This window comes from Camelina sativa, chromosome 11, assembly GCF_030686135.1.
Source record: "Camelina sativa cultivar CO46 ecotype springtype chromosome 11, ASM3068613v1".
Classification (NCBI taxonomy): Eukaryota; Viridiplantae; Streptophyta; class Magnoliopsida; order Brassicales; family Brassicaceae; genus Camelina; species Camelina sativa.
In genome coordinates this window covers 40,481,080-40,505,229 of record NC_141890.1, presented here as the reverse complement: position 1 = coordinate 40,505,229, position 24,150 = coordinate 40,481,080, and the positions used below count along the sequence as shown (strand labels likewise).

Here is a 24,150-nt window from a genome sequence, read left to right as displayed (position 1 = left end):
TCCGAACAATAAAGCTAAACTTCTGCACTTTTTACTACATATGACCAAAGTGTCTCCTAGGAACAAAATAAAATAAGATACAAATAACAGAATATATTGCATACAGCTACATTTGTATAGCTTGAGCCTCCTCACTATATACCACTAAAGCATTTATATAGCTTTCAGGCTCAAGATCGGCGAGGATCAGGAGAAGTAGTTCTGTTCTTTTTGTATTTCCAGAACTCATCCTTCTTCCCTTTCGTCCTAGCTTTAACCCGACCAAATTTACTATTAATTATACCAAGTATGGCAGTTTTATCCTTTCTGTTCTTTGTCTTTGCCTTGTCTTCGAGAATCGCTCTAAGTTTCTCATAGGACCTCGGGTCTGGTACTTGCCCGCTTTTAACCATCATCTTGTGGTAAAAGAAAGCCCTTTTGAAGTCTCGAACACGAACAAACGCGTAGATCATGGTTGAATATGTGATGGAATCAGGTTTTAAGTTAAGAGCAGCCATTTCCTTTAACAGCTGTGGCAATTTCGCATCTTGTCCACCCCGTGCGTACGCATTCATCAGCATATTGTAAGTCAAAACACTTGGCTGCAAACCCATTTTACCAAACTCAGAAACAACATCCCTTGCTTCGATGTAGTGACCTTGCTTGGCAAACCCATCAAGAAGAGTGTTATACGTTATCCGTGTCCCTTTTACTTTTTCTCTCAGCATTAGTTTCCAAATTTCCATCAGCTTTGCAGTGTCACCAGATCGTCTGAATGCATCGAGAAGTGATGTGTATGTTTCAACAGACGGTTTAATCCCCTCTTTACACATCTCTTCAAAGGAAGCATAAGCTTTTTCGTGCCAACCACTGACCGAGTAAGCATGAATAAGAGCTGTGTAAGAATGTGACGAAGGTCTCAAACCTACTTTCTTCATCCGCAGGAAAGCATCAGCAGCCATATCACTCATCTTCTTTGTCCTCCCATACGCACTAATCAAACACGTGTACGCTTTCACATTTGGACCTAAACCTAAATCCTCCATCTCCCTCAGCAGTGTCTCAACGATATCAGGCTGCATCCTTCTAGAATAAGCATCCATGAGAATGTTATAAGTTGCAGCTGTTGGCTTCAAGCCTTTAGCTTTCATTTCAGCAAAAAGTCCTTCCACTTCTTCTATGTGGTTGGATTTGTTGTAAGCATCCATCAGAGTATTATACACAATCGTATTCGAACGAATACCTTTCTTCTCCATCTCCGTTTGGATCACAAGAGCTTCTTCTTTTAGCCCTTCATCACAAAACGATTTCACAAGGCCACCAAAAACATCCTGACTCCACTTCACACCTTTCTCGCTCATCTTCTCGAATATCTCCCAAACTTCTTTCGCACTTCGTCCTGCTTTCCTCATGGTAGTTATCATTATAGCACAAGTAACATTGTCCGGATACACATTGATCTTATCCATAGCTTCATACACTTCCCAAGCATCATCATACCTAACAAAGATCACCAACTACAACATTTGACTAAAGCTTGAACAAAGACTGCAACTTTACATTCTCCATGGTGCAAAGAGGACAAAAAGATGTTACCTTTGAGAAGCTGATAGGCCAGAAATGGCGGCATTGTAGAGACGAACATCTCTAAACTCGTCCTTGTCTGGTAAATTACTTAGCAGAAGCAGAATCTTATCAGCCATTCCTTGTCTACCTAGCAATGTAAACAACACAGAGCAAGCACGAGGCGAAGCAAGAGAAGGTTCTTGCAAACTCATCCATTCATAGAAATACAAACAACTCTTGACAAAACCAGATTCACCCATCATCACCAATGCATCTACACACTCTGTATCACTAACCCTTTTCTCAAAACCTGATAACATCTCTCCTAGAGTTTGATTCTCTTTCAAATTCTTAGCAAGTTCCAAGATTTCCCCAGCGACGATGCCATTTTCAAACGGAGTAAGCAGCACACCAGGTGTTTGTTGATTTGCCACAGAGACTGATTCCTCAGGCTCGGACTCTATTTCAGTTCCAGAGTCAGCGAAGTCTGAAGCCAAGTGCCAGGACGTTCGACGATTCTTCTGGAGGGAGAATTTGGATTCACGAGCTGGGTCTTCGGTTGATTCTGATGTTAAAGTTCGTGACTTGAAGAATTTAAGAATTGGGTCTGTGAACTCATCTCCTTCTTCTTCTTCTTCTTCTTCCTCATCAACTTCATCTTCTCTGATAATATTTGTCGAATTGTCTGGTTCTTGAACACTATCTGGTGAGGGTTCATCGAAGCAGGAGAGGAAAATGGAAGAAGAAGATGAAGACGAAGGGGAAGTAGCAGAGAGAGAAAGGGGTTTTCGATAGAGTGAGGAGCGAAGAAGAAGATAAGGTTCAGGGAGGTGAACTCGGTGAGATAACGGAATTGAAGAATAAAAGGATTGGGTCGTAAGAGAAGAATACGCCATGGACATGGCTCAGCAGCTTCAACCTTCAAGCCAAGTAATAATATTTTGCAAAAGAAAGGGTTTTACTACTATTACTCTGTTTTGGACTTTTGGTTTAGCTCTAGTAATTTTTCTTTTTTACTTTTACTCACACAAAGTCTAAGATTGTGTGCAAAGTTTCTAAAACATTTTACAACATTATATACAAATTAGCCATTTGTCCTGAAAATTTTATTCATCTGTTCTGAAATTTCATAGCTTTACAAATCATCTTCACATTTTCTTCATAACGTAAATGAAGCTTGATTAGTATCATTATATTGGTTAGGCTTGTGTTACTCATTTATGAATTATATTGGTTAGAACATGAACAGAAACTGCAATAAAAACAATAGGCACACACATATAAGTGAATAACGAAATAGTCTTCATAAAAACGTGTAAACAATAGAAGATACTTAGATAACTTAGCAAAACTAATCCTGTTGTTTGTGTGGTGCAGTATCTTCTTCCTTCTATGATTTTGTTGTATCTGAGTAGCTTGGTAATCTATCTTTCTCTTTAATATAATATGAGTTGGCATAAAGATAAAAAAGGTTTGTTTCACTTTGCTTTATCAAAAGAAACTTCATATTATCACCGACTTACTTATTTTCTGCCAAAAAGCCTTAGCTTGTGTGTTCTTTTGGTTTTAGAGACTAACATAAAAACCATATATTTAATCATTGATGAATTCAAAAGGTTCCCATCAACTTCATACGTACATTGAAAAAACATAATATCCTATAAATAAAGAAATCTAAAAAAAAACAAACAAGCATATCATAAAGAAATGATGATCAAACTTATTATTTTCTTTTATAATATAAAGATTAAAGAGCTTTAGAGTTCATCTTTAAGCGAGTCCGAGGAAAGTCCAGTAGGATTAGTGTTGGAGTTCTTGAGAGGGTAAGAAGCCTCCATTGTAATACCACAAAGTCCTTTTTTATTACGGATACCTCTTTGCATTCTTATGTATCCTTTCTCTCCCCATTCCTCTCCCCATGAGTTCTTCACGATCCAATACTTTGTTCCGTCTATAGTTGTTCCATAGCCTACGACCGCAACTCCATGGTTTAGCTCTGTTCCACATCGTCCCGTAAACACTCCCTAATGAAACAGTTGCATGTGTTCAGACAAAGAAAGATTAATACGTTTTTAAATGAAATTATAGTTTGTGTGTTGTGAGTTATCTTACCTCGGAGTAGAATTGAAAGTCTGAGCCTCCAGCATCAATAGCAACAGAGACAGGTTGATTAGCAACAGCTTTCATTAGATCATCCTCGCTGTTCTTCGGAACATCTTCGTGTCCGTCGATTGAAACCACCGGAGCATTTTCTTTCTTTGTGTCACAAGTTTCATCAGAAGCTTGGTAAGGGTACACTAGCTCGCTCGTGAGACCTCCTTTCTCCTTGATGAAATCAAAAGCAAGGTCCATCAGACCTCCGTTGCACCCTTGGTTCTCGTTTGTATCGCAGTCCACAAGCTCTTGCTCTGACAGTGATGTCAGCTTTTGTGTTCTTATTTGGTTGATCCCTTCCACCGCCACAACTGTTGAAAACGCCCAACAACTCCCTGTAATAAGCACAAACCTAATCTTGTGTCGGTACTAACTACTAATTTTACATATTTCTTTTAGATTGAAGCATCGATGAAAAGAAGAGTTTTACCGCATTGGCCTTGGTTTTTGACAGGAGTGACGGCTCCATTCTTTCTCCAATCAACGGAGGTTGGGAGAGTATCTACATTTGCATACATGAAGCTTTTTGCGGCCTGTCTTTCGCCTTGAAGCATCCTATGATGTTTGATGTTTGAACCAGCGTATGTTCTCCTAAATTCCTCACTTGTCATGTCACCAAACTTGTTGAGCTTGAGCTTGTAAGATTTGTCCTTCTTGTTAGTCTCGTGGATGTGCTTCACGTTGTGCTTGAACACGTTGAACCTCTTAGCCTTCTCTTCAAGGCTCCTAGCAGCAACCGTGTGGTGACTCCTCCACCGTTCGTATAGCTCCCACAAGCTGTCCTCTGATTCCACATCTTTGTCATGGAAATCTAAACCTTTTGTGGTTTCAAGGATCATAAGCATGCAAAGCGCAAGAACAATGAATCGCTTCATCTTTTCGTCTGTATGGTGCTTTTTCGTATGTTCTTTTGATTTAGAATGAGTTTTGTGGATGGTAATGACTAAAGAGAAACTGTTAATATATAGGGAATGTAAATGTTGATGAGAGAGAGTATTGTGATGACGTTATGTAATTCAAAATACCAAAAAGGTGTTAGAGGATTACTTGTGGGATTCAACAAAGATTTCAGGTTAGTGACAAGGTTACATTAATTAATTGAGATATAAAGATCAAACTTATAATAATTGAACTTTATGTTGATGTAGTGGTGCAAGCAAGCTCTTTCATTTTATTTCTGGAAACATTCGGTGATGAAAGGACTCAATTATAAGTGTAAAATGACATTTTCATATGAACAACGTATGTGTACTGATAATTGATCAAAGCACAACTTGTACGCAACGATTTATCTTTAATAGGAACTCTGTTATTGATGTAACCTAACTATGATTAATTATAGTGATTATGTATTTTTTTCTACTTCTACAAATATGTATGCATATGATAATTTGGAAAAGCCGTATGTGACTAACTATTTACATTATTTTTCTTTTTTCTTTCCTTTTCAATAAGAGAACAAAGTTGTTTGGTATGTCATATTTTCAGATTATGGTTTTCTGAAGCCGATTAAATAGAATTCATCTTTAGTCATTGGGTTTTAACTTTTAACAAAGCTTTGAACTTTGAACTCAACAATTTTTACTCCCTAACTTATGTCATTCAACTAAAAGACATTACAATAACTGTTGTCCAAAGACTTTTAAAGCGATGTTAAATTTTAGAAATATGAGTATGTTGTCAAAAGAGGATTATGAATGCTAAATTTCAGAAATAGAAAGTTAGGAGTGTGCTGGGAAGTGTGTGTAGTGATTTAACTGATATTGGGGGAAAAGCAAATAAAAAAGATGAACGCGGACACACACACAGCGAACACGCACATCACATCACATCACCAACCAAGAGGATGCAGTGTCATGGGTCATATGACTCATGAATTGCGTTTGCTTCTAACGTTTGTTTCGTTTTATTATTATTACTTTTTTTGAGAAAATTAAATGGAATGACAAAACTATAATTGAAAAATCCAATCATCAGTGAGTACCGTTTAAATAAAAATCGTTAGCAAACTTCTGCATATCTTAACCTGATCCACCATACATAGTTTCCTAAACGGTTGTGCGTGACCGTAAGTACAGTTCCCGATTTCGCCTAGAGATTTCTCTCAAACGGTTAATCGTGGCTGTATGACTCAAATCTTCTTCTTCTTCCTTGCACAAGTGACCCTTGAGAGACAAGAATCCTGAAGGCTCACTGAAGAAGCTTTTAATGATAGCTTTGCGTTCGACATGCTGGCCAATACCACCAGTGGCCAATCCTTTAAAAGTTATGTAGAGGATTGAATTTTTGGCCTGGAGCGGCGCCTCCTCAGTAGTTTCTATAGCCACTTGAACAATCTCCAAGTTGGACCAAAAAAAATCCTGCAACAACAACCAACAGTCACCCTCGGTGGTATGTGCATTGATATGCAAAAACAAAGAAAACGATAGACTTACATCTGAAATCCTAATATCATATTTAAGAACTGCAAGCTCCAGGTACAAATAAATCCAGTGTGGGTATGGCAACTCTGATCCCTGCACCTAATATCACCTTGATTCTTAAATGATCATGAGCTAAAAAAAAATCACAAAAAAAAAAAAAAAAAAAATCTGTGGAGACTAAAACATACTTACCAGGTAAAACCGTTGGCTATCAATGAAATTATGTGAGGGCCAATCAGGCAATCGAGCATTGTCATAACTAGACGAGAAGCGCTCACTGGTGGTATCTCCTATGCAACATAATTATTCAAAGTGAGATTTATACTCTTTACTTGTATATAAAAAAATGAACAATTATGAGATTTATTCAAAGTAGTTACCTCTAATTCTAGAGATAGAACAAATCACATCCAAAAAGCCACAGTTCGCTTCATCAACTTGAACCTGAAAGGTTTGCACTAGACTATTGGCAACTGGATCAACTGCAGCCAAAGTCATGAGGAAAGAAGAAGCACCACTGGACCGGAAGTTGAATTTGATCAGATGATGGAGCTTGAAGTTGGTAACCTAAAAAAAAAAAAAGAGAAATTATTGTTGACTGTGGTATGATAACGTGAAAGACGTAGGAAACTAGTTTATACCTCCTTCATATTGTAAGGATGAAGACCCAGTCTAGCATAACGGTTGACCAAGGGACGATAAGGATACAAGGAGGAGTGAAAACCTAGACAGCTGAAGCGCATCAATCCACCCATAGTACCTGGTGGTGCAGTGATATCCTCGATGTCGAAACCCTATCAACAAAAAAGAAGGAAAAACTTTAGGCCGATTCAATTAAACGGAGGAGATGACAAAGTTTGATCCATGGAATTCAATTTAATCATTTAAACCGATACAAATAAGGAGATGAAAATAGAGAATTTCATTCATGGGATGTTTGTCCAGCAAGCATATCCTATTTTATATATACTGTTATTTAGGGCGTGTAATTAGAATAAACTGGCCTTTGTATTTAACCGATGTAATAATTTTTTTTTTTTTTTTATGGCAACAATAATAATTGGTTGAAGAGAAGCCAAACCGAGGAAAATTTCCTTTTTTTATTTTTCTTCTGGGGGTTGAAAGGATTGCCGAGAGGAATATCTTTGATCTCAGATTGATTTGGGATTCGATTGGCTCTAATTGGTAAGATTTCAGATGTTTCATAATTCTAATGAAGAAAGAAGTAACATGATTGGAGAAGACTCGTAAACTCGTTGCTCCAATCAAACAAGTTGCTTCGTCCACAAGAAAAGAGATCAATCGAAAAAGAAAAAGAGAGGTTGAGAAGATTCAATTCATACACCGAACGATATCGTCGAATTGAAATCATGGTGAGGCTTCCGGTGAAATCGCGATCTCTGATCACGTCCAAGGGTTTCGGAGAAAGACACAGGGCTCTTGAGCAAAGCAAAGAGTGCAAACTTCTTCTTGTCAGAGATCACGCTCATTGCTCAAAGCTCCAATGACGGCTTCTGTCTGTGGTTAATCTGTTTTTCTACTTGCTCTGTTTTTTTGTTTTTTTTTTTTTTTTTCCAATTTTTCTACAGCTTTATTAGTGAAAGGAAGCATATAATGTAAAGAGGTTTTCCAAATTCTGCTACCTTTGCAGATAGACTCTCATCAAATAGTATGTTGCTGGATTTGACGTCTCTGTGTATGATCGGAGGATCAGCATGCTCGTGGAGATAAACCAACCCCTCGCTTGCACCAAGTGCGACTTGAAATCTCTTTTTTCCCAATTCAGATGAATCCCACTCTTACCTGCATTAATACCAAATTCGTTATTGGAGAACTATCAGAAATCATGAGGAAGAGAAATCTTACACTTACCTGATAGACTATCACGAAGAGAGCCATTGGGGATATACTTATATACTAGAAACTGCTCCTTTTGATCGAAACAAAATCCCAAGAGCTTGAGGACGTTTTTGTGATGAAGTTTTGAAAGGAATTCTACCTCTGTTTTGAACTCCAAGTCTCCTTGCTTAGAGTCTTGGTTAGCTCTTTTGATCGCTATTACCTCCCCAGTAGGAAGAAGTCCTTTGTATACCTGCGTCACCAACAGTTTAGGATCATAATGCAACGTTTAAAGGCCATTGAGTGGCAAAGATCCATAGCTTCCCATAGCCTCCACCCCCAACACAATTTTCCTCTGAGAAGTTCTTTGTAAAACTCTTCAGCTCTTGGAAACTGAAAGCTCTTGCTCCCATAAGGCGCGGAGCATCAATAGTTCTCATATTCATATCCCACATGGTTGCAATGGAGGAGAAACGGTTAGTAAGAGAGAAAATTTTGGAAACACATAACCATGTCTTACCAAAAGGGTTGTTTTGATTAGTTGCCCTGGCTGCTCTCTTCTTCAGCATGAAGGCATACATTCCAGCTACTGCTATATAGCGGTACAAGAACAGAAGCTCCAGTGCCGTGCCTCATGTGTATTGACAAGGGCATTTGCCCAAGGCCACAAAATAGAAAAAAATTGTAAGGCCACATATTTTTTTAGTTAGATTATGTATTTAGTTTGAAAATGTTTTTACGTTTTTTATTTTAAAAATCTGTGATATTTTGTTTATTTCATATTTCTTAATCTTTTATTTGTATTAATAGAGTATTATATAATGTACTAGGTGTTTGGAAGTAAAATGAAAATCAGATGAAAGTTGAGAACTGTTATTAAAATTTTATACGTAAAGATATTTTTAAGGGAGCTTTACTGTAATGGCTTAGAAAAGGTCAAAAATGACTAGAATGTCTTTTTTTTTTTTGAAAATTTTAATGACATATAAATCCTTTGAATGGTGAGTGAGGAAAAAAAGAATCACAAGTGTGCCATTAAAAAGCAATGCCACATATTTGTCTTTTACATAACCGTTCAAAAATTTTGGAGGGAAAAACTCCCGCTCATATAATCTATTTAACGACAGACAAATATATTCCGACAAAGTAATATAAATATTGGCAGACTTATTTGATAGAGTTTTAGAATTTAGTAGATTAAATTAGCAAACAAAGATTAGTGATGGTAGACATTAAAAACGTTGGCAGATTTATGGTGGGTGGTAGATAAATTGGATAGATATATGGTAATGATGATAGAATTATGATTTTTGATAGAGATATTACTACAATAGTTACAGATTTAATAGGTTTATGTCGAGTAGCAGTTTTGTTTGACAGATTTATATAGTTATTATGGCAGACATATACACTAAGATAGATTTATATGAAAGATATAGTTTTACGCGATGGTAGATCTTTCCAAACGGGTAGGTATAATTAAAAGCGATAGATTTATGAGTTCATGTAGTGGTAGACATATTTCTTATTGAAATAACAAAAGTTAGGTAGAGTTATACATTTAGGCGTGATAGAGCTAATGTGTTTGACAGATTTATATATATATAGACCTGATAGAGTTATTTAATTTGTGATAGATTTATACTATTGATGTTTTAGGTCAAAACAAAGCATTTTACGAAATATGCTGCGTTTTTACTTTTTTTTTTTTGTCAAAACACTTGCATTTCATTACTCAAGAGAGTTAAGGTTCATACAAGCATTACTTAAAATACAAGATAAGAGGGCATTCCCCAATGCCAAAACAAGAAGAAGATAAAGCAAAAATAGGATTAATCGGCAATAGGTTCTTGAGAGCTTTGAGCCAATTTCTTGAAGAAACTTGGTACCTGTGAGATCAAGATTGTCGACAAGCTCTTCAATGGTCAGATCAATAGAAGATTAATCGGAAATAGCCATAGTCATTAGACGAGTTGGCGTTAAAGAAGTGGTCAAAGCTAAGCTTCTCGCGGGATTGAGAAGGTCTACACAAAGTAGAGGCTTGACACTAGGTCGAGCATGGGTTAGAGTGCTCTGAGGTTTGAAAATAATCGCTAGAGTTTCCGCAGGATGTAGGTTAACATTTTTGAGGCCTAAGTCGTAGACAAAGCACGAGGGTTCAAACAATAAAGCCAAACAGGAAACTACCACCATGATTCTCGGGGAATTAAAGCAAAGCCAAAGCAACAATGATGAATTACTTCTCAAATGGATACCATAGAGTACATAATCTTGATCACACCATTGACTATAATTTGGCTTCAGCACATGGAAGAAAGGATCGTATTTGGACTAACATGGATTTGAAGTTGGAGCACCAACTGAGTGGGAGACGACCCGTGGTCCCGGGGTATAGATGGAAGAAGACTAGGCTCGGTGATCTCGGGGTATGAAGGCAAGGGACTGGGGAGGTGACGGTAACCATCGTTCCGTGGAACCGAGGTCATAATGCCGTCCTTCCTCAATCCCTTGGTGTTGCTAGAAACTAGACGCGAAAATCCCAGATGCCATAAGCTTTGATATGCAGAGTTCATCGATGACTTGCTTCGATCCAGGATTTGCAAACGAAGAAAATAGCTGACCCAAACCAGGGTTATCGATAGAGGATGCACACGTTGTACGCACTTACGGACACAATAGCGTATAAACCCTGGAAGTGGGTTTAGCAAAAGTTTAGAGGCTTTGGACCTGGATTTAGAGGATGTAGGCTTTGCTATTGGTGAGCATAGTGGGCCGAAAAAAATGAGGCCCATTAGAAGGAAACCTAATTTCCCAAGTGGAAGCCAAGGAACTTGTAGAGATTTTTGCGCTGCAAGGGGGATCTCTGGTGAATGACAGATTGACGGGAGCAGCCAGTGGTCGTGGCTTGATTCGGGGTTTGAGACTAGGTCCACTGGGGAAAACCCTAGTGTCACAACCGCTTGCCAAAATAAGAGCTGAGTGGGATGTCTGTCCGAACTTGACAGAGAGGTTTGAAGCATCTCCGGTGCGTGAATGGTGGGCGGAAGCAGACGGTGGCCATGAGTTAAATCAATTTTAGAAACTAGGTCCACCGGAGAAAATCCTGATTTCATAAGTAAACGCCAAAGTGATGGAAAGTTGGAGCGGCTCCCTGAGATTTGTAGAGATTTTTTCCGGATAAAGAGCATCTCCGGTGAGCGCGAGTCCAATGAGAGTAGGCAAAGGTCGGGTTTTGGTTTGGAGGCAGGGGACAAAGGAGTATGAAAAGGGTTAACCAAAAAGAAGAAATGGGGAAAAAAATTGCTAAGAAGAACACTCATAGAATTAGATCGAAAGCAAGTAGTAGTTGAGACCATGAGGTCCCGACGCCGGCGAGCAGCAGCGCCGCCGGCATCGGAAAGCTTAGGTGGACGCTTTTAAAATTGTTAATTAGTGAAGTGACTAATTACTATTGGTAGTTTTTAAATATTTTTTTAATCTTTAAAACTGTATAAATTCTGTAAATTTTAAAAAATGTTAATTAGTGACATGTCTAATCACAATTGGAGGTTTTAAATCCTATGTGGACGCCTTTAGGAGCTTATAGCTTGTACTTTTTATTAGTATAGATGTAAATAAAGCTTTCTATAAGTCATTGAAATTTTCCTAAAACAAATGTACGATCGCAGTAGGTTGTAGTTCTGCTAACATCTCCTTAATTATATTGGTTTAGTTTGACTGAGAAATTATGTTTTCATATATCTGTTCTATAATTGCCTACTTGCTGAAACAGAGGAATTTTTGTTTTAAATGTGTTTAGTTCTTGCTGAATGATTTCAAATATTTATTTCCAAGATATTCAGAAGTATGCTCTATACTCGCTCTAAGAAGAAAAACTTTAGATGAGTGAGTTTCATACGCTAAATTAATGTACTGATGATAAGTTGAATCATAGAAATCTTAAATCAAATTTTGAGAATTATTTGTGGCAGAGAGCGGACATAGGTACAAGAAGAAAGTCAGATAACCTCGGTAATTTTTTCAATTTTCCTAATTGTTATTGAGAAAAAAAAAACATATTTGCTCCCTCAAATTTTTGTATTTAGTTATGTTGACCTGGTTCAAAAATCATCATAGGTCCTCTATTCTAGAGACTTCAAAAGCTGATCTTGGTTTTCATAAAATTAGAATTATTTTGTTCCTTTTGCGTTTGTTGGTAGTAGATTATTAATTATTAACAGTCTAGGCAATGTAGTTGGACAAAAAACAAGAATATGAAGATATTTTCAATCAGAAAATTATTGTTATATTGTTATTATATATATATATATATATATATTAAAATATATCATCTATTATATTATCATTAGAGATATTTTGATCTATACTATTATGATGATATTCAAACTATTTGCAGCACATGTAATTATGATATAAACTTTTTACATAAACAACGATTTCAAATCACAATTCTTTGAGCAACACTAGTACACTACATAAATGTCTTGTGATATACCTACATATATTTTAGAAACAAAAAGTAAAAAAAAAATCTAATTCAGTTGCAATATTATGTCGTTGATAAAAAAATATTGTTCACCTTATTTATTTGAACTTTCAAGAATATAAAAATTATTTTCAAACCCTCAAAAATTCATGGGCAGCCACAAGGGAATAACATAATACACAAACAAATTAACAAAAGAAAAGTTAAAATGTAAGTTATGCAATAATCAATATTTTACCTTAGCTTTGTCAATACACAATCAACCTCAACATCTGAATTGCTAGAAAAATATTGCTAGTAAATCACTTTAGCGTTGTCAACCTCAACAAAAAAATACCAAAATAAATGTAATATATAATTATAAAAATTCAAAAACACCAAACAACTATATTTATGAAAATGTAATAAAACTGAATATGATTATAATGAAAACTTAGAAGTCAAATATTAAATAAGTCAATAAATAGTTATTCAAAAATTAAAAAAGAATTGTAAATTTAAACAAAAGAATTATTCATATTGGGAAATTAAAGCTAATGAATTAAGGAATTATTAGTGTATGAAAATTAATGTATATTTATATAGAGGTTGATACAATATGCAACAATATATAGTTCAGCAAATCTACAAATATATATAATAAGAAATTATAAGTAAAAAAAATATATATTTATTTATTGTTTATGTGATTTACTTTTTATTTCTTTAGTGAACCACTCGCTATAATTTAAAACCGCAAATGCTTACGAGAATTAATTTTTGAAATTTAATGATTTTGAGAGATTCAGAGGGGTATAACTTATTAAGCTCTAAACCCAATACATCATTTTAAAAACATGGGACATTATAATATAAGATCTATGTAGAAGATGATATAGGGAAACATCAACTAAATGAGATAATATTTCTTTGGTGTTTTTTATTCAATAATATATTTGTATTAATGCTCTATTTTAAAAATCTTAAATATACATATTTTATTTTATGTTGTATAATGTTGTGATGTTTGAAAAGTATATTTAGTCAAGTAGTTACAGCACAATCTCTACGACCGACTTCATTGGAGTTGACTCTACTAAGTCACATTATCCTATGTAGTAGAGATTGACTATGGACTGGATTCAAGATTATGCTGCAACTTTTGATATTCAATTTTCGAACGTTTACGTTGTTCTAGTGATAAGTCTTTTAAATAATTTGTTTGACAATTTGTAACTAGATAAAAAAATATATTAAATTTAAAATAAATTAATAAAGATTCTAAAATATTCTCACATCGTAGCGGGTATTTATCTAGTAATTTTTTAATTTTAAGATATATAAGTATTTTAATTTACAAAAATACAATTTACATAGTTTTGGTCATATATTAGAGAATTGTACATGCAATCGATATTTAACAAACTATTTTCACTATATGTGAATATGATAAATAAATAAAAAAAAATCTTACATATACAACGATTTTAAAATCTTAGTTCTTTGAACAACATTACATAACTGTCTAGGCTAGATCCAAAAATATATTTTTTGGTATATCTTTTTCCAAAATTCAGTAAAGATACCCAGCCTCAACCAAAAAAGATACCCAGCCTCAACCAAAAAAAAAATATACCCAGCCTCAACAACAACAAAAAAACACTATTCAACAATTTTTTTTTTTAATATAAAATTAAAAACCTTTAGATAATCATCTACCAAACGAAAAGCCCATCTTGTTGCCAAAAAAAAAAAAAAAAAAAAAACGAAAAGCCCATCTCGTTTATGAAAAGCTAATCTTTCACTTTCTGTCTAATTACAAACCCCCTCGTCCTCCTCTCTCACTTTTACTCTTCATCCGACCTTCACTTCACCTTGTAATCTCTCCAAAATCAGAAAATGACTTCTTCAATACTAACCTCAAGCTTAAAGCTTTTAGCTATGTCCAATTCTTCCTCTTCGACCCTTTTCTGTAGTCCTTCTATCTTCAACATCTCTTCCTCTAAACCTCACCGCTCCAATTTTTACTTCCCTTCACGACCCATTAATCTCCCACTCTCTCTCAATTCCAAGTCTCTCCGTAACTCATCTCCTGTTGTTACTTTTGTTTCCCAAACTTCGGATTCGGCTGAGGAAGAAGAAGGTGAGGATGGAACCATCGGAGGTACTGTAGACGGTGGCGGATTCACGGAGCCACCGGAAGAAGCGAAATTGTTCGTCGGTAACTTGCCGTACGATGTTGATAGCCAAGCTTTGGCTATGCTCTTTGAGCAAGCTGGTACTGTTGAGATTTCGGAGGTAAATTTCTAATTTGTGTGTTTTTGTTTACATTGAATCCAAATGGTGTGGGCATTGTTACTTCTTGTTTTATAGTGTGATTGGCCTTAAAGGAATGATTTTGTCTCATGGGTCTGCTTTGAAATCTGGTTTTATAGATTGATTTGTTTTAAAGGAATGATTTTTGTTTCATGGGTCTGTTTTGAATTGCAGGTTATATACAATAGGGACACTGATCAAAGTCGTGGATTTGGGTTTGTGACAATGAGTACAGTTGAAGAAGCAGAGAAAGCTGTTGCGAAGTTCAATCGCTATGTAAGCCAATTTAATCATCATTGTCTATAAAGTTAGATGTTGATTGTTGAGGTTGATTTGTACAACAACTGCAGGAAGTGAATGGGAGGCTTTTGACAGTAAACATAGCAGCTCCTAAAGGATCAAGACCGGAACGACAACCTCGTGTATATGATGATGCTGCGTTTAGGATCTATGTTGGGAATCTGCCATGGGATGTGGATAATGGTCGTTTAGAACAAGTGTTTAGCGAGCACGGGAAAGTGGTTGATGCTCGAGTGGTTTACGATAGAGAGACGGGTCGTTCGCGTGGGTTTGGGTTTGTTACAATGTCTAACGAGACTGAACTTAATGATGCCATTGCTGCTCTTGATGGACAGGTAAAAAGGAAACACTCTCTCCATGAGTTTATTTAGTTTATCTTCTTGTGACCTTGTGGCTTTCTGTTATCTAATTGTTCCTTTGCGTTTGCAGAATTTGGAAGGCAGAGCAATTAAAGTGAACGTGGCTGCAGAACGACCAAGGCGTGCATTTTGAGAGTTCAGTGAGTCTTAATATTGTGAGATATGAGTGTAAATGTTCTCACTTGCAACTCCGATGTAGCTATGCGAAATCAAACTTGAGTTCAAGCTTTTGTAAACATATTTTCTTTATTACCCATCAAAACATATTACAAAACATTACACAACCTCTATATGTATGTACACTAAGATGTGGGATATAGAGTTTTGTTTCTTTGTCAGAATCCTCCTAACTGTTCCTCACGGCTAGTGAGGGGCACATACCTTACTGAAGTTTCTGTATGTGCCTTGATGGAACCATCCTCGCTTTTGTCAATTACCTTGAGCTCTTGAAAATAGGTTCCTAGTGGAATCACCATTCGCCCACCTGGTTTTAGCTGATCCAAAAGTGGCTGTGGGATTTCTGATGCCGCTGCTCCTACGTGTATCGCATCATACGGTGCAAACTCTTGCCAACCCTTTCTTCCATCTGCCATAACATAAAACTGATTCAAAAGATGACTTTGCTCATAAGAGAAAGTTCTACTCCTCAGTATGTATCCATGAGGGTGAAGCACACAATGATTTGAAGTTGGGAAGCGAATACCTACCACCGACATGTAAGGAGAGAGATCCTTTCGTAAGCAAAGAAGCAGCAACACTCTTTTCTATATTCTTAATAGACATATCAACCAATTCAGGGATATGATCCACGCCAACAACACGCCCCTCAGCTCCAACCATCAGCGCAAAACAGCCAGTCAAGTACCCGGTTCCTTCAAACATAAGCTGACTGTTATCCCAACTCCTCCCCAAAACTCAAACAACTTTAACTATTAACATCAAATATAAAGGTAACCTGAACCAACATCCAAAGCACGCATCCCGGGCTGGAGCTTATCTTCCAAGAGTTGCAAGCAAGTGGCATGCATATGCGGAGCAGAAATGGTAGCATTATAACCTATAGGCACAGGAGTATCAACATAAGCTGAAGAACCAGCTGGTACAAAGAGACCTCTATCCAAATGTTCCATAACTTGAGCTACTCTTTTCGATGATATCACACCGTACCGCTTCAAGTTTTCCACCATTGATTTCTTGCCACTCGAGCCAGCTCCACTCTGAAACTGCTATCACCCCCCCCCCCCCCCCCCCCCACAAATTAAATTCGTCTATAAGCACACCAGTCACAAATTGAACCAAATCCTTAAGAAGTAACCACAGTGAGGATAAAGTGTTGGGAATAAAACTGAAACTTACCTCCATGTGGAAGAAGGAAGTGAGGAGACGACGGGAGAAGCGAGAGAGATTGAGATTTAGAAACTGAGATGATGAACCGTAGCGGTAAAGTCTACGTGGCGTATGACAGAGATGACCATATGCTCTTAATGTTATTGTTGGGCATATTAAAACCTGAGCTCTCATTCTTTTGTCTTTTTTTTTTTCTTGTTAAAGATTCTAGTTTCTTCTCTAATGCTCTCTTTACTCTGTTCGTCGTGTTCATACTCCAGTTGGATACAGATGTTAGCCTCATGACGTGATCTACTCTCTTTTCAGGAAACAATGTAAATGGGCTTTTATAGGCCCAATAAGCTGAAATTTTGATGTTGATTTCCGGCTACTACTATAACAAAACTTCACGTAAAAAATGGTGTGATAATTAAATGAATAAAGCATTACATTACTATATAGTTTACCAATTTTAAATAATGAAGTTACGATGGAAAAAAAGACCATCGAATCAAAAACTCTAAACTTTTTCTCCCAAGCTCGAATATCAAAATGTCGTTACCTCCAAAATTCTCCGACACCGGTAAGACTATTGCTCGCCGGCGTCGGAGTATCTCGACATTAGTTTTCTTTCTTTGCTTTCCTTGCTTCCTTAGACCTCTTGTTCATTTTTTTTTCCCTTTTGAGTTTTCTTTTGCAACCTTCGCATATCCGCTTCACTCAATCTGATCCAGACATAGGCTCGCGCATCACTCAACACAGCGGTTGGAGGAGACTGGCAATCTCTTCTATCTGTAATCCCGACCCAGCTTCACTACCAGCGAAAATCATGTCCCTTTTCTCTTCTAACTCTAGATCTGGAATGGTAATCGTCTCTACAGTCCCCTCTACGACAAAGTCATCCGAGTCCTGGCAGGCAGAGACGGAGACGGCGGTTGGTGAGGAAACTTTCAGAGCATTGCGTTTTCTCCAATATTGGACTATCGCCTTGAATCCCAGACACCCCCGGAGCTCGACAGATCTACTTTTGCTACTAGACTACCACATCGAATGCAAGATCTTGCCCAACTTTCAAAAGCCCAGGTTCTCACTTTATAACCCCCTGTTATCCTATCGACTTTATCTAGTCTCTTTGGCTATCCTCGGTGTCCGAAGACTGCATCAGAGAACCCATTTAGCTAGGTTGCCTTGGATGTTCGAAGGGTTTGTCGGAACTATGGTACTTGCTCATTTTGTGACATTGTCTGTTGGCTTCAAAAACTGGATTTACCAAGCTTTACTTAAACCCCAAAACCCATCCCCTTTATGAAGCTCAGCTCTATTGTTCCCTTGTCCGTGTCTAGCTTTTTAAACACCTTGTGTGGAATTCTTGATCACCATTTCCATGGCAGAGAGGATCCATCTGGTTTGTTGTGGCTTTACATGTTTATTTTGCACCGGTTAGTAGCTTCTTTGGTGATCCTTTTTGTTCTCATTACCCTGCAGCCATCCTCCCGCTTGAAGCCCAGGTTTATGTTCTATCTATCAGTGTCTCACCGTATGTGTAATCTGTGTAGAATTCTTGATCACCATTTTCATAGCAAAGAGGATCCATCTTTTATATTATGGTTCCACACTTTTTGCTTGTGTATCCTGGTTTTAGCTTCATTTGTGAACTCTTTATCCCCTAAGCTCTTGAAGTACCATGGCATTATGACCCCATCTCCATGGAGTGGGTGTTACCACTACAACTTCCAGAGCTTTACATCGAATTCATTCACCTCCTTCAACTCTCTACTGACCCTCAACCAGAGTATCCTTAACCCTACTCGACCTCATGACAAAGCTATCCTTCGGGTAGACATCCTCACCCCGGTGAGCATCTCAGCTTTGGCTATTTCAACACCACTTGGTCTTCGATACAAGACAGTGGTCACCTCTTCTTCCATCGACTTGCTCTTGGAAGCTGCATCGTTATTGCTTGAACTCACATGTTCCAAAACCTTTACTAGGATTTGGCTCACAGTTTTCAAGACTACAATCTCGATGATCTCTATTTACTTCTATGTCTCTGTTGTCTTGGTTTTGGGGATTGCCTCTCTTTGTTATGTATTAAACTTTGATCTTTTTTTGTATGTTCTGTTCTATTTTAATAAAATGGAACATATGTTTGTCTAAAAAAAAATAATGAAGTTACGAAAATCATGTAGAAAATTTATTTTCTTGTTTATATATATATATATTGATCACAAATCATTAAGTAATCATTAATTACAAAATTTGATTTTAATCAATTTTTCAATAAACTAATTTTGTTGGGAAAAATCCAATAAAAAAAATCACATTGCAATTTTTGTATTGTTGTAATTTTGGGGAATCGTAAAGCGGCGGTGGAACTCAAAGTCGCCACCGTTTCCGATCAAAATCAACCTCTGCTCAAACCCTAATTCCTAACTCCACGACTCTTTTTTTTGATCCGATCAAGAGAGATGTAAGTCTTGATTTGAATCTTTTGTTAAATAAGGTTTTTTTCACCCCGATTGTTTGAAATTTTTTTGATTCCGATGATCGTCGGAACTTTTTCAGGTCACTTGAGGAGAAAGCTATGGAAGCGATCAAAGACGCTTTGAGAGCTTTGCGTAAGCGTCATCTTCTTGAAGAAGGAGCTCATGCTCCTGCGCTTTCTGCTCTCTCTAAGCCTATTCTTTCTCAGGTAACCTTGTTCGTGTTCCTAATATCAATTGCTTCATATTTCGCCATTTTCATCTTCATATTGCTAGTAAACATGGAAAGGTTTAAGGTTCTTTCATATAATTTGCACTATGGAATACTTTGCAAGAAATGCTATGCAGTGTTCTTCTTTGGATTTCTTAACCAAAATTGTAGCTCTCTGTATGTTGTTTGTTCAGTGCATTTTTGTGAGTTTTTCTTGACCTCTGCTTGTGTCTCCTGCAATGGATAATATAAAACATTGATCCCTTTCTCTGTTCTTTAATGTGCTTTTTGTTTTTGGTTATGTTGTTGTACTGTTTGTGTCACAGAGTAGTATAAAAGTATGTCTAGTTGAGTTTTAAGTTCATGCTTGCTTCAGTTGAGTAGTATGCCTCGAAGTTTCTATTGGATCCTTTTGTTTTTGGTTCAGCTTTGCAATAGATTTGGTCTTATCTATCTACAGTTATCTGAAACATGTCCTGAACTCCTGATCTGGTTTGTCTAGGGGTCAGAATGGAAGGAGAAAACAGAAAAGCTGGAAACAGAGTTACAGCAATGTTACAAAGCTCAATCCCGACTGTCTGAACAACTTGTGATAGAAGTTGCTGAATCAAGAACTTCAAAGGCTTCTTTACAGGAGAAGGAGTTGTTAATTAATGACACGCAGAAGGAATTAACCCAAACAAGGTAAGAATTGTTTTGCACTGAGTGTAAGGAATTAAGTTGTGCGATTCTTAAAACTAGAGTTGTTCTGTAGGGAAGAGTGTACACGATTACAAGAAGAGTTAGAGGAAAAGACCAAGACGGTGGATGTACTTATTGCTGAAAACCAGGAAATCCGGTCTCAGCTGGAGGAGATGACTGATAGAGCGCAAAAAGCAGAGTCTGAGAATAAAATCTTAATTGATCGGTGGATGTTACAGAAGATGCAGGATGCTGAACGTCTTAACGAGGTACATAAGGACTTCCTTTTCATTGAGAGTCTCTAATGGCAGAGTTTATTAGTCCCCTTTCGTTAGGTTGGCCTTAATTCTTTTTTCTTACTTAGGCAAATGATCTCTATGAAGAAATGCTAGCTAAGCTGAAGGCAAATGGTTTGGAAAATCTTGCTCGGCAACAAGTTGATGGCGTTGTCCGCCGCAATGAAGATGGAACCGATCACTTTGTTGAGTCAACCATTCCGTCAACATGTGGACACCGTATCCATGCTCATGAAGGTGGCTGTGGTTCAATAATCTTTGAATACAACTCGGGTACTCTGTTTACTGGTGGGCAAGACCGAGCAGTAAAAATGTGGGACACCAATAGCGGGACGTTAATCAAAAGCTTATTCGGTTCGTTGGGGAATATACTTGATCTTGCCGTAACCCATGACAATAAATCCGTCATCGCAGCAAGCAGCTCAAACAATTTGTTTGTGTGGGATGTAAGCTCGGGTAGAGTACGCCATACACTCACAGGCCACACCGATAAGGTTTGTGCTGTGGATGTGAGCAAATTCTCCAGCCGACATGTTGTCAGTGCAGCATATGACCGTACCATAAAACTTTGGGATTTGCAGAAAGGTTACTGCACTAACACCGTACTCTTTACCAGTAACTGCAATGCAATCTGCCTCAGCATAGATGGGCTTACCGTATTCTCAGGCCACATGGATGGGAATCTCAGGTTATGGGATATTCAAACTGGGAAACTTCTGTCTGAAGTAGCTGGACATTCTTCTGCTGTGACCTCGGTATCATTGTCCCGGAACGGTAATAGGATCTTGACGAGCGGGAGAGACAACGTGCATAATGTATTCGATACCCGGACTTTAGAAATATGTGGGACACTGAGAGCATCAGGGAACAGATTGGCATCGAATTGGAGCCGATCATGTATAAGTCCAGATGATGATTATGTGGCCGCGGGATCTACGGATGGGACGGTTCATGTATGGTCACTGTCTAAAGGTAATATAGTGAGCATTCTCAAGGAGCAAACATCTCCTATACTGTGTTGTTCTTGGAGTGGGATCGGGAAACCATTGGCATCCGCTGATAAGAACGGATACGTTTGCACATGGACATGATTATGATACAGTTTGAACACACTGGTTTGTTAACTCAATGCGTCGTATGCTTCCCAAAAGGATGGATATATGGGCGTGTATACTTTTGTCTCGTGGTGAATACTTTCCCTCTAAAGAACTTGCATTTGATGAAATGTTTCCTACCGTATATAATTGTTTTCTAAGGTTCATTTCAGTTTATAGCTCAATTTTTTCAAAACAAATATATTTAATTATCAACACCATGAGCACCACTATTTGGGTATGTTGTGACACCATGATCACAATACTGTACTTAGGAAGTTAGGTTGAATTTTTCATATAATGAGAGTTCTTGATGATTTTTTTTTTTTTGGAATAATAATAGCATTTAAATCTAAAAGCTGTATTTTGGTAGATAGGGAAAAAGTTAGGGTTTTAATATGCTAAAAAGGTGTGATATACGTGTAATCATGTTAAATTAGGGTTTACAGGAAAGAAAAACAAAAACCGAAAAGAGACAATGAAGAGATGAAAGACGAGACCTCACCTTCGCCAACTAAACATCTTCGGTGCCGTGAAATCTCCACGGCCGAAGATATCAATATTCCTCTTGATCTAACGGTGGAAAACTGGAAATACTGAAGAAACTCCCCGCAAAGTCTCTCGTAAGGTTCCAATGCGTCTCAAAACAATGGTCATCTATAGGCAGCCGTAGAGACTTCATAGACTCGATCGTGACTCGATCGTGACTCGTTCTTTGACTCAGCCTCTGCGTGATACTCATCTCATACTCTACCACTGTCATTGCAAACCCATGGAATCTGATTTCTTCATGGTCTCCTCTACTTACACTCAAAACATTGCTAAAATGCCAACACTTGGCCAATTGTATTCATACGTCCGTGGCTTGATTCTTTGTTGGTCAGGCTCTCCTTCTGCAGCAGCTATATATAACCAAACTACGAGGCAGTTCCAGTTCCTTTCTTTACCGGAGATGAAACCCGGGTACCTGCACACTAAATGCTTTATAGGATACGAGCCTTTTGAGAATCAATATAAAGTATATAGAGCAGGGGCAGTCTTTTCATGTTTTCACATTGGGAGATCCCGTAAAGGAGTGGAGGAACATCTATGTAACATTGGCTTTCCATTCGAATCCGTAGTGTGTATCAACGAGACTATCTATTACCGAGTTACTAAGCAAAATGGTAGTACGTATGTACTGATCGTGAGTTTTGATCTTAAGTTTGAGAAATTTTATCAGGGTGAGGCTCCAAAGTTACCGAATGAACACTATTCAACTCTAATAAACTACCGTGGGAAGTTAGGATACATGTGTTGTTTTCAAACTAGCATAGAAATTTGGGTTATGGAGGAGATGGAGGGTTTTCAGAAATGGCGCATTCAGAGCTGGCGTGGAGATAAACTAGGCTACAAGCGGGGGAGAAGAATGGGCCTCATAATTTTTGTTTTTGACTTTTTGGTATACTTTTCTTCTAAAAAAATAAAAACAACTCATTAACACCTAAGCAAGATTCGAACTAGGGACTACAGGCTCAACTTGGACTGTTTAAACCACTAGACCACAAGAAATTTCTTGGAAAGTTGGCCGAAAAATAGCTAATATTATAGCGGCCGGAAGCATGTGCTTTGCTTGCTTGGCCTTGTGGCCGGCTCTGGGCGCATTGCGGGTGCCACTTGTTGTGGTGAGATTGTTTTTCTGGATAAGATATTACTCCCTCGCCAAACATTATATGTCAACTATTATGATCTGAAGGGAAACAATATGAGACGATGTGTTGAAGGTTGTAGAAACTGGATTTCACACAATGAATTTGTTTGAAGGGGGAAAAATATTCAATAAATAACTCTCTCTAAGAAAACGGATCAAAGCTAAAGAAGTAAAAGGAATTGAAATTTCTTGGGAAACAAGTTAGGGTTTTTACTCAAGAACAATGAAGAACTAGGGTTTTTGTATTAATTGCTGGATACTTTAGAAGGAAAAGGTATCCCCCTTCTTATATGCTTTCATAGATTACAATTTTTGTTCACATTCCTAATCAATCGAACTGTAATTAGGAAAGTTCCTTCTTTTCTTCAAGTCGTTCTGGAGGCGATTCGGGAAGTCGGCTATTCGATCTCAGGCTGGGCCTATCTGTCTTGTTGGACTTTTGTTCAAAGGCCGAGTCCAATCCCAAGATGAATCCCCGGTTAGACAACCGGTTTTCTTATTGGTTTAGACCGGTATGTCGGGGTGGCAATTCCCGCACCAACAAAGGTACTATGGTGGAGGGTACAGAGTATAGACATACATTTCTTGTTTATATATTTGCGGTTCCGGATCATGTCGAGAATACAATGCGTTTGTAACTTACCAACACATACAATGCGTTTTTTTTTTTAAAGGAAGTTTCACATTTTTAAGTGTTGATACAAACATTAAATTTCTTTAAGGGATTTTATGTAGTTGTCACACAAGTTGTTATTATTATGATGAAGAGCTTTTGCTTCACTCAAATGCTACACTTGTATGGCTTTTGAAGGTGGTAATTCTCTACCAACCGGATGGGAGTTTTTCCATCATGAGTAGTTTTGATGATGCCTAATCAGTTTTGGCAAAAGCTTCCACAAATGTTCCGAAGTCCAACAAGATCATCATGGAGGACACGAAGAGGTTTGGTTTCAAGAACATAAATCCTT

At 37.5% G+C, this 24,150-nt stretch overlaps 6 protein-coding genes and 1 pseudogene across 11 annotated transcripts; 3 read left to right on the top strand and 4 right to left on the bottom strand.

Moving 5' to 3' along the window:
* Window positions 1-9: 9 nt before the first annotated feature.
* LOC104725536 (pentatricopeptide repeat-containing protein At5g50280, chloroplastic) lies at window positions 10-2,666 on the bottom strand. 2 transcript variants are annotated; one of them, XM_087471275.1, is made up of 2 exons: window positions 1,576-2,666; window positions 10-1,479 (listed from the first exon to the last, which is right to left on the bottom strand). In XM_087471275.1, the coding sequence occupies exons 1-2, from the start codon at window positions 2,445-2,447 to the stop codon at window positions 171-173; spliced, it is 2,181 nt and encodes a 726-aa protein (XP_087327401.1). In that variant the 5' UTR covers window positions 2,448-2,666; the 3' UTR covers window positions 10-170. The 2 variants fall into 2 exon arrangements, with proteins under 2 accessions (XP_087327401.1, XP_087327402.1); XM_087471276.1 differs by having other exon boundaries at window positions 10-1,496; window positions 1,576-2,475.
* Window positions 2,667-3,119: 453 nt separating this feature from the next.
* LOC104725535 (KDEL-tailed cysteine endopeptidase CEP1) lies at window positions 3,120-4,865 on the bottom strand. Its single transcript, XM_010444203.3, has 3 exons — window positions 4,130-4,865; window positions 3,658-4,034; window positions 3,120-3,569 (listed from the first exon to the last, which is right to left on the bottom strand). The coding sequence occupies exons 1-3, from the start codon at window positions 4,572-4,574 to the stop codon at window positions 3,303-3,305; spliced, it is 1,089 nt and encodes a 362-aa protein (XP_010442505.2). The 5' UTR covers window positions 4,575-4,865; the 3' UTR covers window positions 3,120-3,302.
* A 716-nt stretch (window positions 4,866-5,581) lies between these two features.
* Window positions 5,582-7,382, bottom strand: LOC104725533 (UPF0725 protein EMB2204-like). Of its 2 annotated transcripts, XM_010444201.3 has the most exons (5): window positions 6,764-7,382; window positions 6,503-6,689; window positions 6,315-6,412; window positions 6,135-6,221; window positions 5,582-6,059 (listed from the first exon to the last, which is right to left on the bottom strand). In XM_010444201.3, the coding sequence occupies exons 1-5, from the start codon at window positions 6,875-6,877 to the stop codon at window positions 5,748-5,750; spliced, it is 798 nt and encodes a 265-aa protein (XP_010442503.1). In that variant the 5' UTR covers window positions 6,878-7,382; the 3' UTR covers window positions 5,582-5,747. The 2 variants fall into 2 exon arrangements, with proteins under 2 accessions (XP_010442503.1, XP_087327403.1); XM_087471277.1 differs by lacking the exon at window positions 6,135-6,221.
* A 6,782-nt stretch (window positions 7,383-14,164) lies between these two features.
* LOC104725531 (RNA-binding protein CP31B, chloroplastic) lies at window positions 14,165-15,739 on the top strand. The gene is made up of 4 exons (XM_010444199.3): window positions 14,165-14,724; window positions 14,917-15,018; window positions 15,093-15,377; window positions 15,472-15,739. Exons 1-4 carry the CDS (start codon window positions 14,326-14,328, stop codon window positions 15,532-15,534), a joined length of 849 nt encoding a protein of 282 aa, XP_010442501.1. The 5' UTR covers window positions 14,165-14,325; the 3' UTR covers window positions 15,535-15,739.
* Window positions 15,629-17,016, bottom strand: LOC104725532 (protein-L-isoaspartate O-methyltransferase 2). Of its 4 annotated transcripts, XM_087471273.1 has the most exons (5): window positions 16,758-16,838; window positions 16,569-16,624; window positions 16,357-16,458; window positions 16,109-16,273; window positions 15,629-15,987 (listed from the first exon to the last, which is right to left on the bottom strand). In XM_087471273.1, the coding sequence occupies exons 3-5, from the start codon at window positions 16,427-16,429 to the stop codon at window positions 15,737-15,739; spliced, it is 489 nt and encodes a 162-aa protein (XP_087327399.1). In that variant the 5' UTR covers window positions 16,430-16,458; window positions 16,569-16,624; window positions 16,758-16,838; the 3' UTR covers window positions 15,629-15,736. The 4 variants fall into 4 exon arrangements, with proteins under 4 accessions (XP_087327399.1, XP_010442502.1, XP_019088794.1 ...); XM_010444200.3 differs by having other exon boundaries at window positions 16,357-16,624; window positions 16,758-17,016; XM_019233249.2 differs by having other exon boundaries at window positions 16,357-16,627; window positions 16,758-16,999.
* Window positions 17,017-18,847: 1,831 nt separating this feature from the next.
* Window positions 18,848-21,692, top strand: LOC104725530 (autophagy-related protein 16-like). The gene is made up of 5 exons (XM_087476451.1): window positions 18,848-19,197; window positions 19,293-19,419; window positions 19,924-20,105; window positions 20,176-20,371; window positions 20,467-21,692. Coding segments are annotated over exons 1-5 (1,530 nt in total). The 5' UTR covers window positions 18,848-19,195; the 3' UTR covers window positions 21,490-21,692.
* A 286-nt stretch (window positions 21,693-21,978) lies between these two features.
* On the top strand, window positions 21,979-24,056 carry LOC147935214 (putative F-box protein At1g32420 pseudogene; annotated as a pseudogene).
* The last annotated feature ends 94 nt before the right edge of the window (window positions 24,057-24,150 follow it).

Excerpts from the sequence above, each read along its gene's own strand:
- LOC104725536 (XM_087471275.1), bottom strand. The coding sequence starts at position 2,447 with ATGTCCATGGCGTATTCTTCTCTTACGACCCAATCCTTTTATTCTTCA. Across the intron at positions 1,480-1,575 it reads GGCCTATCAGCTTCTCAAAG|GTATGATGATGCTTGGGAAG; the intron begins GTAACATCTTTT and ends GATCTTTGTTAG.
- LOC104725535 (XM_010444203.3), bottom strand. The coding sequence starts at position 4,574 with ATGAAGCGATTCATTGTTCTTGCGCTTTGCATGCTTATGATCCTTGAA. Across the intron at positions 4,035-4,129 it reads CAAAAACCAAGGCCAATGCG|GGAGTTGTTGGGCGTTTTCA; the intron begins GTAAAACTCTTC and ends TGCTTATTACAG. Across the intron at positions 3,570-3,657 it reads ACTTTCAATTCTACTCCGAG|GGAGTGTTTACGGGACGATG; the intron begins GTAAGATAACTC and ends CTGTTTCATTAG.
- LOC104725533 (XM_010444201.3), bottom strand. The coding sequence starts at position 6,877 with ATGGGTGGATTGATGCGCTTCAGCTGTCTAGGTTTTCACTCCTCCTTG. Across the intron at positions 6,413-6,502 it reads TTCTATCTCTAGAATTAGAG|GAGATACCACCAGTGAGCGC; the intron begins GTAACTACTTTG and ends TATGTTGCATAG. Across the intron at positions 6,060-6,134 it reads ATGATATTAGGATTTCAGAT|GATTTTTTTTGGTCCAACTT; the intron begins GTAAGTCTATCG and ends TTGTTGTTGCAG.
- LOC104725531 (XM_010444199.3), top strand. The coding sequence starts at position 14,326 with ATGACTTCTTCAATACTAACCTCAAGCTTAAAGCTTTTAGCTATGTCC. Across the intron at positions 14,725-14,916 it reads GTACTGTTGAGATTTCGGAG|GTTATATACAATAGGGACAC; the intron begins GTAAATTTCTAA and ends TTTGAATTGCAG. Across the intron at positions 15,378-15,471 it reads TTGCTGCTCTTGATGGACAG|AATTTGGAAGGCAGAGCAAT; the intron begins GTAAAAAGGAAA and ends TTGCGTTTGCAG.
- LOC104725532 (XM_019233249.2), bottom strand. The coding sequence starts at position 16,922 with ATGAGAGCTCAGGTTTTAATATGCCCAACAATAACATTAAGAGCATAT. Across the intron at positions 16,628-16,757 it reads CTTCCTTCTTCCACATGGAG|CAGTTTCAGAGTGGAGCTGG; the intron begins GTAAGTTTCAGT and ends GGGGGGTGATAG. Across the intron at positions 15,988-16,108 it reads TCTCTCCTTACATGTCGGTG|ATGGAAGAAAGGGTTGGCAA; the intron begins GTAGGTATTCGC and ends ATGTTATGGCAG.
- LOC104725530 (XM_087476451.1), top strand. Across the intron at positions 19,420-19,923 it reads CTAAGCCTATTCTTTCTCAG|GGGTCAGAATGGAAGGAGAA; the intron begins GTAACCTTGTTC and ends TGGTTTGTCTAG. Across the intron at positions 20,372-20,466 it reads ATGCTGAACGTCTTAACGAG|GCAAATGATCTCTATGAAGA; the intron begins GTACATAAGGAC and ends TTTCTTACTTAG.